The sequence below is a fragment of the Neophocaena asiaeorientalis genome, unplaced genomic scaffold (genome assembly GCF_003031525.2).
Source record: "Neophocaena asiaeorientalis asiaeorientalis breed wild unplaced genomic scaffold, Neophocaena_asiaeorientalis_V1.1 scaffold82, whole genome shotgun sequence".
Classification (NCBI taxonomy): Eukaryota; Metazoa; Chordata; class Mammalia; order Artiodactyla; family Phocoenidae; genus Neophocaena; species Neophocaena asiaeorientalis.
Window position 1 is genome coordinate 4,516,050 of NW_020173068.1, and position 11,731 is coordinate 4,527,780.

General features: G+C 47.4%; 1 protein-coding gene across 3 annotated transcripts in view; it reads left to right on the forward strand.

Annotated features, from left to right (window-relative positions):
• The window catches only part of TM9SF4 (transmembrane 9 superfamily member 4), a 57,488-nt gene that overhangs the window by 22,772 nt on the left and 22,985 nt on the right, over nt 1-11,731 (forward strand). For 2 of the 3 annotated variants that reach the window (XM_024742918.1, XM_024742919.1), the window contains exons 2-5: nt 1,201-1,314; nt 5,950-6,049; nt 11,025-11,193; nt 11,293-11,422. In XM_024742918.1, coding sequence (XP_024598686.1) covers nt 1,201-1,314; nt 5,950-6,049; nt 11,025-11,193; nt 11,293-11,422 — 513 coding nt within the window. Of the gene's footprint in view, nt 1-1,200; nt 1,315-5,949; nt 6,050-11,024; nt 11,194-11,292; nt 11,423-11,731 lie in introns of those variants that run through there. The other variant, XM_024742920.1, reaches the window with a different exon arrangement.

Here is an 11,731-nt window from a genome sequence, read left to right on the forward strand (position 1 = left end):
GAGAGAGAGAGAGAGAGAGAGAGAGAGAGTGTGTGTGTGTGTGTGTGTGTACGGTGGTGATGGTGACTTGAAGGATGCGGGGACAAGGTGATCAGGGGACTGTGGCCAGTGTCCGATGGGAGGAAATGAGGGTCTGAAATGCCACAGCGGTAAAAGGGGTGGAGAGAGAAGGCAGATGCAGCCGCGCAATTGAGTTGGTGATCAGCTGTGTGGACGACAAAGTTCCTTGTTCAGGCCAGGCAGAGGGAAAGAAGCTCTTCTAGTACCTTGAGGGGGCGAAGCATATTAATGAAGGGAAAGAGATGCTTTGATGGGGTACTTCTTGAGGTGGGTAATTGATCTTTCTTGCCTTTGATTCCCAGGTGCCAGGCACTGGGGACACAGTCCCTGCTCCCACAGAGATTACATTCGAGTGAAGGGGGACAGATAATACACAAGGCAACAGATACATATGTCCATGCCAATTAGCTAAGTCCATGAAGAGAAGTGGAGTAAGGGGTTGGAGAATGGGTGTTAGGAGCCCTGAGGAGGCCATTTTAGACAGGGTAGTCGGTGGAGGCTTCTCTGAGGAAATGACATCTGAGAGAGACCTGAATGAAATAAGGGGGTGAGCCAGGCAGGCACCTGTGGGAAGGGCATTCTGACGGAGGGAGCAGTGAAGGCGATGGCCCTGAGGGGGTGGAGAAGGACTTGCTGTCAGGAGACACGAAGGCCGGCGTCAACGGAGCTGCGGAGGCAGAGGATGGGAGGCGGCGGGGTCAGGACAGTTTTGGAGACGGTTTGTAGGAAAATGTATTGGTACCATAGGAGCTTCCTGACAAAGCAAGCCCGTTGCTATGTGGAGAAATGGGAATTAATGGGACACTGCGGAGCTTTGTTTCCTGCTGGCCCTATAGGACAGTGATACATGTGACATGATGAAAGGGACGTTGCTCGAAGAGTGGGGAGCCGTGGCTCCTGTATTAGTCTGCCCTTTTGCCCTGCTGTTAATTACTGCACTCAGTTTGTGGCTCATTTCTGGAAGTGCAGGATCAGTGCCTCATAGCACCCTTGGGGGCATTTAGAGGGTAGCCTTTGGGGGGCCTCAGGCTTCTCAGAGTGGGGATGAGACTGCGTCAGTTAAAGCAGATGTGACGGTGCCCCAGAGGGCTGTTCACCTCTTTCCCCCATTCCGACTGCCACCTCTCTTCTTCCAAGCAGGATTGGTTGCCGTGGTCCCTGCTGCTTCTCTCTCTCATGTGTGATACCGGGGCCTTCTACGTTCCTGGGGTCGCACCAATCAACTTCCACCAGAACGACCCTGTAGAAATCAAGGTAAGTGCATTCCTGGTCTGTGGGAGCCAACTGTTGCCCAGTTGCTGGGCAGCCTGGCCAGAGGACACGTCCCTCCTGTGGTTGCAGAGAACCCAGACCAGTGCTGCTCAGCCTGGGAGGAAGAGGATTCACTGCGCATGGCTGGGGCGGAAGTGGTGTGTCCCTCGGGCCCCGCCGCCTCTGCTCTCTCTCTGCCTCTGGCTGTCTCTGCATCTCCCCCTGTATGAGTGCATTCTCTCTCTCTGTCCCTCTCTCTCTTTCTCTTTGGCTCTGTCTCTGTTTCTGGTTCTTCCTATGTGTTTGTTTCTCTCTCACTTTCACTCACTTCTGTGCCCACCTCTTTCTGTGTCTCCATCTCTCTCAACCTGCCTCCTTCTCTGTGACATCTCTGCCTCTCTCCATCCTCCTCTATGTTACCGGCTTTCTCTGCATAACTCATATCATCTATGTATATGCATGATTATTGTGGCCTTTTTTTTCGATTTTAGCTTCTGCCAGGATTCTCCAGTTCAGTATTTCCAAACGGTGCACTGCATATCTGAGTGGTGGTATATGAGATGATTTTAAGTGGCTGACACGTATGTTTTATTTTAATAGCTGTTTTCTTTTAATTATACTAGAAAATATAGCCATTACTTCAACTCATGATTTCATGGCTGTCATTGTTGGGTTTCCATTTTTAATAGTGTTAAAATGTTTGCTTCTTTTTTTTTTTTGCGGTACGCGGGCCTCTCACTCTTGTGGCCTCTCCCGTTGCGGAGCACAGGCTCCGGACGCGCAGGCTCAGCGGCCATGGCTCACGGGCCCAGCCGCTCCGCGATATGTGGGATCCTCCCGGACTGGGGCACGAACCCGCGTCCCCTGCATCGGTAGGCAGACTCTCAACCACTGCGCCACCAGGGAAGCCCAAAATGTTTGCTTCTTAAATAAAGGTATTTACCTAAAAATGAATCATATCCAAGAAAATAGCAGAATAAATGGTAAGTAGATAGAGCAAGTTGGTACATGAGTGATTCGGATTTGAAAGCATTGTCCTAAATCAGAGTCCAGAAGAACAGCCAGCTGGGCCACCTCACCTTGTCAGCCTAGATGGGTCAGTCACCGGTGACAGGGTTATGGGAGAGTCCTTTAAAATATGGTTGATTGGGGCAGTGGGCAGGCTGGCACCTTGGTTAATGTCTCGGACTCTTGGTGGCATTTTCAGAGCCCTAAACACGGCTGAGGGTTGGTGGTGGATCTTCTTGGATCTCATTTCCCAGGAAACAAACTCTAAGGTGGAGATTTGGTGCAAGAGATTTATTGACTAGGCGCTCAGGGTCGGCACTCGGGAGGGAGTAATGGAAGCAGGACTGGGCAGAGGGAGATATTAAGCTGTGATAAACAGTCCTATGGAAGGCTCTGGAACTGGAGTGGCCAGCTGCAGAGTTCTCCCACATTGAGGCGAGAGGACTGGCCACCAGACAAGGGGTGTGACCTTGTTCCAGAGCTCCCAGCTATAGGGACTCCTCTCTACCATCACCCAAATGTAACCACTCTTAATACTTTGGGTTATTTTTGTTAGTCTTTTTTTTCTGCGCAGTGTTTACAGTGTAGGGTACTCGGCATTCTCACACTTCCGTAAACCCCCAGCTTCTTGACTACCACATTGGTCCCCCATAGGCAAAATAACGTATAGTTGAAGTTTTTAAGTGGTCCTTCAAATCCTCAGTGATTCTGTACAAAGGTCTAGCAAAACTTATAAAGTAATGAAAATAAATTCTGCTCCTAAAATGTACATTTCTTGTTGATGGGAACCACATCTTTACTGGTCTGTGCAAAAGCAAAGCAGTGAGATTGTGTGAAAATGAAGTTGTTATCCTGTCCTAAGCATCACAGTGTTCAAAAGGGGGAACGGAAGCCCAGAAAATCACAAAGGGCCATCCACCTGACGTGCTGTCATGTACATGTGCCTTTGTTTGCCACCACATTTTGGGCATTTGCAAAATTATAAATTGCTACATGTCATGCTTATTTGGGGCATTAGATGCAAGCAACTTTTCATTATCCAGGGGGAGTTAACCAGTTTAGAGGTTAAAAATATAATACATTTGTGGAAAAACGAAAACTACCACGAATCAAGTTCTACAAGGGCTGGGATATTATCCTTCTCGGTTACTGCTGTGTCACCAGCTCCTAGTACATAGCCTGGTAGGGTGGATAAATACATATGATCAATGACTATTAGAAAGTGTCTGCATTTAGAACTATGTGGTAGTAACAAGCAAATGCACCATTCCATGTGTTGCATTACTGTGAGCATCCCTCTTCCTTGGAAGTCAGACTTGTAATTTTCGGGAACAATAATTAGTCACCTTTATTGAGGATTATTTACATGCCAGGCATGATGCATGGCTTAGCTCAAGATGCCCCCTAAGAGCCCTCTGAGGCAGATACTGTATGTTTTAGAGATTTACTGAACATTTTACAGTTACGGAAACTGAGGCCCGAGGAAGTGAACCAGCTTGTCCAAGGTCGCATTGTGAGGGAGACATAGGGTTAGTTCAGAGCCCGGCTCTTAATCGCTGCAGTACCCTTCCTCCCAGTGCCTCTGCCAGAAGCCCCCTCCAGAGCAAAGCCTGTGGCATGGGGAGGACAGGGTGGTTCTGGCTTCAGTCCTGCCAAGCTGGGCATGTGAGAACTACACCTTGGGTGGGAAGGGAGAGGGCGGGAGGGGACATAAAGGTGAGACTCAGTTTCTTTGTAATGTGGATTCTTTTTTGATTGTCCAGAAGGAGAGAATGCTAAGAAACACAAAATAACAGGCTGTTATAACAGATAATAACTTTTTGGTCATTTCGCCTCAAGCAGTTCATGAAATGCTTAATAGAGGTCCCCCGTCCTTCAATCCAACATCTAAAAAGCTCTGAAACTTAGAGTTTTTCTAAACTCATTGTAGGCGAGACCTGACCTGAACTGTTTATTAACTTTATTTTTCCCACTTAGTATGAATATTTTTGCATTTCCTTGTCATTGAATGTGGGGTACTGCTCCAGACCCAGCTGGGGGGTGTTATAAAACCCATGGTTTTATAATATACCACATTGCTCTTTTAAAATTAGAAAATTTTTTAAATTAAATTAAATTAAATTAAATTATAATTTATAAATTAATGTAATAATGTAATGTAATGTAATAATTATTAATGTAATAATGCCGAGTATACTAAAGATGAGTGAGTACCAGGGAGGATTACTGAAACAGTCATTAAATTAAATTAAATTTTAAATCTTTTAAAATTAAATTAAAAATCCTAATTCCAAAGCAAGAATTTTAAGTAAGGATTGTGGACCTGGATTCTAAAAACTATTTATACTTTCAGATGGTGTATGAGGAATGGTTAATAGTTTTTAAATAGCAAAGATAATTTTAGTTGCATTTAAATTAAAATTTGGGACTTCCCTGGCCGTCCAGTGGTTAAGACTTCGCCTTCAAATGCAGGGGGTTGTGGGTTCAATCCCTGGTCGGGGAGCTAAGATCCCATATGCCTCGCAGCCAGAAAACCAAAACAAACCAGAAGCAATATTGTAACAATAGCAATAAGGACTTTAAGAATGGTCCACATCAAAAAAAACTTTAAAATAATTAATTGATTAATTATTTTTTTTTTTTTGGCAACATTTTGACTGGTTCTATTTTATCCATGTTTTGGGGAGTTATCTGTGGCTGTCACTGTTTCCAGAACTGCATTCTGTGTGCTTGCATCACTTCCTAAATGTTCTTCTTCATGGTCTTCTTAAACTTCATCTTTAATGGTTGCATAATATTTAATTGAACGAATATATTGTGGTTTATTGACCAATTTCCCATTACAGGGCTTTTAGCTGTTTTTCCGTTTTTTTCTCTTTTTTCATTGTGCAAACATTTATCGAGCACCTACTATGTACCTAGATCTCTAGGCACGGTGGTTACATAGGTAAGCAAGACACATATGGTCCTTGCCCTCTTGGAGTTTAATCTTAAATTCTAGTAGGGGAGGCTGATTTCTCTGGAAAAAGAAAACAAAAACATAAAATAATTACATTTTATCAGACATGCTACAAAGATAACTAGAAGTGTTGAAATACAGAAGATGAGGGAATTCCTTTGATAAGATGATAAGGAAAGGACTCAAAGGTGAGGGGATTTAAGCTGAGACCAAATGTGAGAAGGAGTCAGAGAGTCGGGCAGAGAGGAGCAGGTTCAAAGCCTGAAGCAAGAGAGAGCTGGTCAGGCTCAAGGAACTAGAGGCAGAAGACCACTGTGGTTAGGAATGAGGAGTGAGCTCTTTGTTCCTGAAGTTTTTCCCCTTATTTGGAGTTATTTCCTTAGGAAAGATACCCAGAAGTGAAATTGTAGGGTCAAAGGATATCAGCATGTTAAGGACTCTGAGTATATATTGGATTTGGTTGTGATTTTAAACAAAATCTATAATGTAATCTAAAACTAGTGAACTGTGAAATAATTGTATAGTATACCAGAGTTGTGTCTGCTGTGGTTAGTTTGCTTATTAGGTAATAATGCCGAGTATACTAAAGATGAGTGGGTACCAGGGAGGATTACTGAAACAGTCATCTTGATTTCTGGGTTGAAGAATAATGGCCTCCCTTCTTCCACTAGGCTGTGAAGCTCACCAGCTCTCGCACCCAGCTGCCTTATGAATACTACTCACTGCCCTTCTGCCAGCCCAGCAAAATAACCTACAAGGCAGAGAATCTGGGTAAGTTCTTCTCTCACACTGCTGTCACACTATCCCAAAGAGGAACCCAGATCTCTTCATAATGTTAATAGCAGTTAACCCTTATATAGCACCTACCGAGTGCTGGACACCATTCTACATAGTTTATATACAGATTAGCTTATTTAATCCTCATAACATCCCGAAGGAGGTAGTTGTGGTGTTTATTCCCATTTTACAGGGTAAGTGATTTGCCTCTGGTTATACTGTTAATTAATGGCTAAACTGGGCTTGGAATCCATGTAGTCAGGCTTCAGAGCTGGAGCCCTTGGCTACTGCTCCGACTGGCTCTCCTTGATTTCTAGACAGCCCCTTCTGTTTCTTGTGGCTTCTGTAACCTGCTCTGCTTTTAATTAAAAGAATGAGTGATTATCTCTGGCCCTAATGGAATCAGGGACATCACCATAGTTCTTGCTAAGCTGTGCAGGCCTTGCCTCAAATAATGTGTGAAGCACCCAGTGCAGTGTCTGGCATATGTGTTCATAAATAGCAGCCATTTTATTTTAATTCAAATAATTCTTCATTTGGTGGAATTTCAGGCTTAAAGGAAAAGACATTTGGTGGCCTCTATTGAGGACATGGTTATTAGTACTTACTCTGCCATCTCAGTGTTAAGTCCTGGAGATAAAAACTTGGAACTATGCCCTCCCTGACTTCAAGGAGCTTAAGAGACTTTCCTGTTCTCTGATAGCTTAGGGAGGGGAAAGGAGAGAACTGGCTCTTGAGCAGTCCCCTGAAAGGGCTGCCTTCTCCATCAGGGCTACCCATGCCTCAGATGTTTCCAGAACCCCTAGCCAACAGGTATACCTACTGCCAGGTATTGGATGTCCCAGACCAGCTGGGGCAGGCCTCGACCAAAAGCAGGCAGCACCGCCAGTCCCGAAGTCTCGCCTTTTACAGTTGGACGGAGGTCGGTCTCGGGGCCTGGGCTGCTCCTGCTGCCTGCCGCTTACCCTTCTTTTCTCTCCACACCATGCCGTGCTCCGGCCACCCTGCCACTGCTGGGAAGCCTGACCTGCTGTGTCCTCCAGACCCCTCACAGCAGCTCCTCCCTCCCCCTGTGAGCTGGTGTGGATTCATCTACAGCCCAAGGCTGAGCACTTGGGCGCACCTCAGTGTGATTGCGTGACCTTAACCTCCGTGAAGCTGGGGAATGTTCCTGCCTCATAGAAATGGCAACTTCCATGTACAGAAGTTATCCTGCCACACTGTATCTCATTCCAGCTTCGTGTAGTGCCTCCCTCTGTGGCCTGGGGGCTCTTTGAGCAGCGGGATCATGTCTTACATGTGTCTCTCTGCCACTTCTGACCCAGTGTCTGACACATAGTTGTCATTCAGTAAAAGTTTTTGCCCTCCCTGAGTGGAGCAGAAACAGCCTTGATTGAATGCCTTTTGGGTCGCATGCCTTGTACTCTACGTCCTCATCATCATCACTGTTAATACTTAAAGGGCTCTAACAGTGAGCCAGGCGTTGTTCTAAGCACGTCTGTGCTTACCTTAGTTAATTCTCACAACAGCCCTCTGAGGTAGCTACTCTTACTATCCCCTTATCACAGATAACAGAAGCGAGGCACAGGAGGTGAAGTCACTTGCTACAGGTCACTCGCCGAGTTGGTGGCAGAGCCCAGGAACTCTGGCTTCAGGGTCCATAGCCTTAAGCAGTACACTCTGCGCACTGTCTTACTTGGTTCCGACTGTAACTCAGCAAAGCCAGGTATGATGGCCCCCATGCCATAGTAGAGAGCACAGCAGCTTCAGAGGTTTGAAAAACTTGCTTATGGTCAATGGGTAGAGAAATTGAGATCTTAACCCAGGTTTTTTAACTCTAAAAACAGAATTCTTTCTGTTGTCCAGACTGCCTTTTCCAGAAAGGTTCATTTGGGCTGTCCAAGGACTGTGCTCCCAATTATCATGTTGGTGGAGATTCATATCGTGGCGGGGGGGGTGGGGGCATGTCTGCGGCAGCTGTACTGGAGTATGACATCACACTCACTTAGAGGGTCCACTCAGCTTGTTGCTCGTCTAGTGTGGCTGGCTGTCTGCTCCCAGCTTTAAAAATTAAAATGAATACTTCTGTATTAGAAATGAGCTGTTCCAGGCCAGTATGTCCTCTTTCTTGGTTTAAATGTATCAATAATTTCTAAATATCAAGAAGTGATACCCACCTTACTTGATCTTCAGCCCTGTTCCTCTTTCTGTATGTCTTCCTTTCCTCAGGTGAGTTCCATATTGACCTTACTGAAAAGAAGTGAGTGGTAAGGCGTGGTGTAGAGGAAAGAGCCCAGGGGCTTAGCACTACCACAGTCACTGTCATAGGCTAGTCACTATCTGGGTCTGGTTCTCAGCATCGTCATATGTAAAATGGCAGAGGATGACCCAGATCATTTCAGCAGTGGACCATGCAGATATCTTATTGGTGTTCTTGCCCTCCCACTGGCCGGTCCATCCCTGGGTTTTGCAGACCCATCTGTATAACTAGCCTTCTAAAAGAGGGGGAAAGCGGGGGAGAGGTGCAGAGACCTTCATCCAGGCGCCTTTTCACCCTCCCCCCTCTCCTGAGTGGTCTCATCCACTCTTGGCAGAGTGCTACTTTGCACAGCTGAGTGGTACAGCTAGTGGCCCTGCCACTTACCATCTGTATCCCAACACCTCACAGCTTCTATCTATAGCCCTGACCTTTCCTCTGACCCTCAGATTTGGGTATCTGACTGCCTGCTTGACATAGCCACTTGACATATGCAAACTGAAAAAATGCCTTCAGTCTAAATTTGCTGTTTTTCCCATTTTCCCCCCAACTGGAACTTGGTTGTAGAAGCCCCATAGTCTTCCTGATATGCACCGCTCCTCACTCATCCTTTGTGTCAGCCAGCACCAGCCCCACTAGATTTCACCTCCTCAGTAGCTCCTGAATCTGTGTACTTGTTTCCGCCCTCACTATACCCTCTAATCCAGCCACCATCACCGCCCACTTGCATAGCTGACTGCCATCGCCCCCAGCCAGTTCCGTGCATCTTCGATATTTTCTTCACAAAACAGCCAGAGTGATCTGTAACCAGAATTGGATATTGTCTTCTGCCACCCCTGTTAGAAACGCTTTATTGGTTTTTGTGGCTCTCTCGATAGAGATCAAACTTCCCGTTGGTCCACAGGCCCCCTGAGGTCCAGCTCCAGCCCGTCTCTCCAGCGCGCCTCAAGTCACCCTTGCCATGTGCACTGCAGCCGCACAGGCCTCTTACATTTACCGCGTCATCCCCCTGCCTTCCCCCCCGCCCCCCAACCAGGCAGGGGGCCTTTGTGCATGCTGTTCCCTTCTGTCTAGAATAGTCTTCCCCTATCTCTTTGCCTAGTTAAGGCTCTCTTCCTTTAGAGCTCACTTCAAGCATTACTTCCTCAGAGAAGCTGTCCTGGACCTACTCCCCCACATGTAGAGCAAGTTCCTCATACTGTACTATGCCTTCTCGTTATCCTGATTAATCAGTCTGTCTTCCCACTAGACCATAAGCTCCGTATGTCTGTTCAACATTATTTCTTCAGAGCCCAGCACATAACCAATATCCAGTGGATGTTTGGGAAGGAATGAATGAAAGAACGAATGAATCACTAGGCCAAGAGTCCCACATCAAGCGGGTCCACACTGGTAGGCAGCTGTTAGACCAGGCGTATGTGGGCATTAGTGCCGCCTGTGGGCTTTGGTAGGTCTCCTTCAGCTTGCCCCAGTTCCACCTCATCCCAGTAGAAGTGTTAGAATGGCTCAGAATGAAAGCATCATTGGGTTTAGTTGACAGGCCCTAACTGCTCGGTGCCTGCTCTTGGAACGTCTGGCAGCAGGTTTCTCTGAGGCAGTAGGCATGCAAGGGGTGTGCCAGTTTGTTAAGTTAAAAAGATGTTTTGGCTGAAAATCTCAGGTGCTGGATTTTACCCTACCTCCCTTCCTCCCTGATCCAGGATCTGAAGACGGAGAAATAAATAGGAAACATTATCTGCCCTTAAAGAGCTCATAATGAGGTATGAGGGCAGAAACCTAACCTATCAACATATTGTGCAAAGTCACATCACTGGCATATGAAAAGGTGCAGAAGTGATGCTGGTAATAAAAATAGTATTTGTTGGGCTTCCCTGGTGGCGCAGTGGTTGAGAATCCACCTGCCAATGCAGGGGACACAGGTTCGTGCCCCGGTCCGGGAGGATCCCACATGCCGCAGAGCGGCTGGGCCCGTGGGCCATGGCTGCTGAGCCTGCGTGTCCGGAGCCCATGCTCTGCAACGGGAGAGGCCACAACAGTGAGAGGCTCACGTACCAAAAATAAATAAATAAAATAAAATTAAGAAAAAAGAAAAAAAAAAAATATATAGTATTTGTTGTCTTCCCACTCTATGCCTGGTACTTTATTTCTCACTGTAACCCTGTGAGATGCGTACTATTATCCCCATTTTACAGATGAGGAAATTGAGGCTCATTGAGCTTAAGGTACTTACCGAGACTGCTAAGCTAGTCAGTGGCAGAGCCAGGGTTCAGTAGCCCTCTCTTCACCACGTACGACGCTGCCTCTGTGCAGAGGGCAATCCGAGGAGGGAGTCCCAAACTCAGTCCTAAGGCGGTCAGGAAGGGCTTCCCGGAGAGTGGAACAGAAGCTGAGCTGGAAGGGTGAGGAAGAGTTTCCCAGGAACACGGGGCAGGGAGTGGCACTCCAGGCAAAGGAAACGACATGTGGCCCAGAGGCACGGAATGACGTGGCATGTTTGATGTGCTCTGAAGAGTCTGGTGGTGCTAGAGCACAAAGGGAGAGGAGGGACAACAGGGGGGCGTCAGGTGGGCAAGCCTGGCCTGAACAGGCAGGGTAACGCATTGAGTGCCAGGCTGCAAGGCCCTGCAGGTGGGCCCTGTGTCTCTGTGGCTCTGCTGACCTCAGCAACCTCAGGGCTGAAGCTCTGAGCTCCATCTGTCTCTCTTACGGCAGGAGAGGTGCTGAGAGGGGACCGGATTGTCAACACCCCTTTCCAGGTTCTCATGAACAGTGAAAAGAAGTGTGAGGTTCTGTGCAGCCAGTCCAACAAGCCAGTGACCCTGACCGTGGAACAGAGCCGGCTCGTGGCCGAGCGGATCTCAGAGGACTACTATGTCCACCTGTGAGTTGTCCTCTGCTCCCTGCCAGCCTCGAGTTCCCATAGGGGAGGGCACTGAGGGAGAGGCGATCTGAGGGACTGAGCGGGGCCTTGGGTTTCCAGCATTGCAGACAACCTGCCCGTGGCCACCCGGCTGGAACTCTACTCCAACCGCGACGGCGATGACAAGAAGAAGGAGAAGGACGTGCAGTTTGAACACGGCTACCGGCTCGGCTTCACGGATGTCAACAAGGTAGAGTGTCTTGATGTGCTCAGAGGGCTGGAGGAGCCACTCCCCAAAGTCACGAGCACTTGGGGCCACAGAGGAGGGGGAAACACGTAGCTCAAGGCTTAGGAAAGGGATGGCCAAGACAAGTTCCTCCTGGTGCCCCTGGCCATGGCCTGTCAGAAGTCTGAGTGCTGTGGGCCGGACTCTGGCGGATGCTACACAGGAGGTGGAAGGCATAGTGCCTAAAAACTCAGATTCCACATAAATATATGATTAAATGGATTATAAGATTAACCACCCCCCCCCACAAAAAAAAAAAAAAAAAAAAAAGAA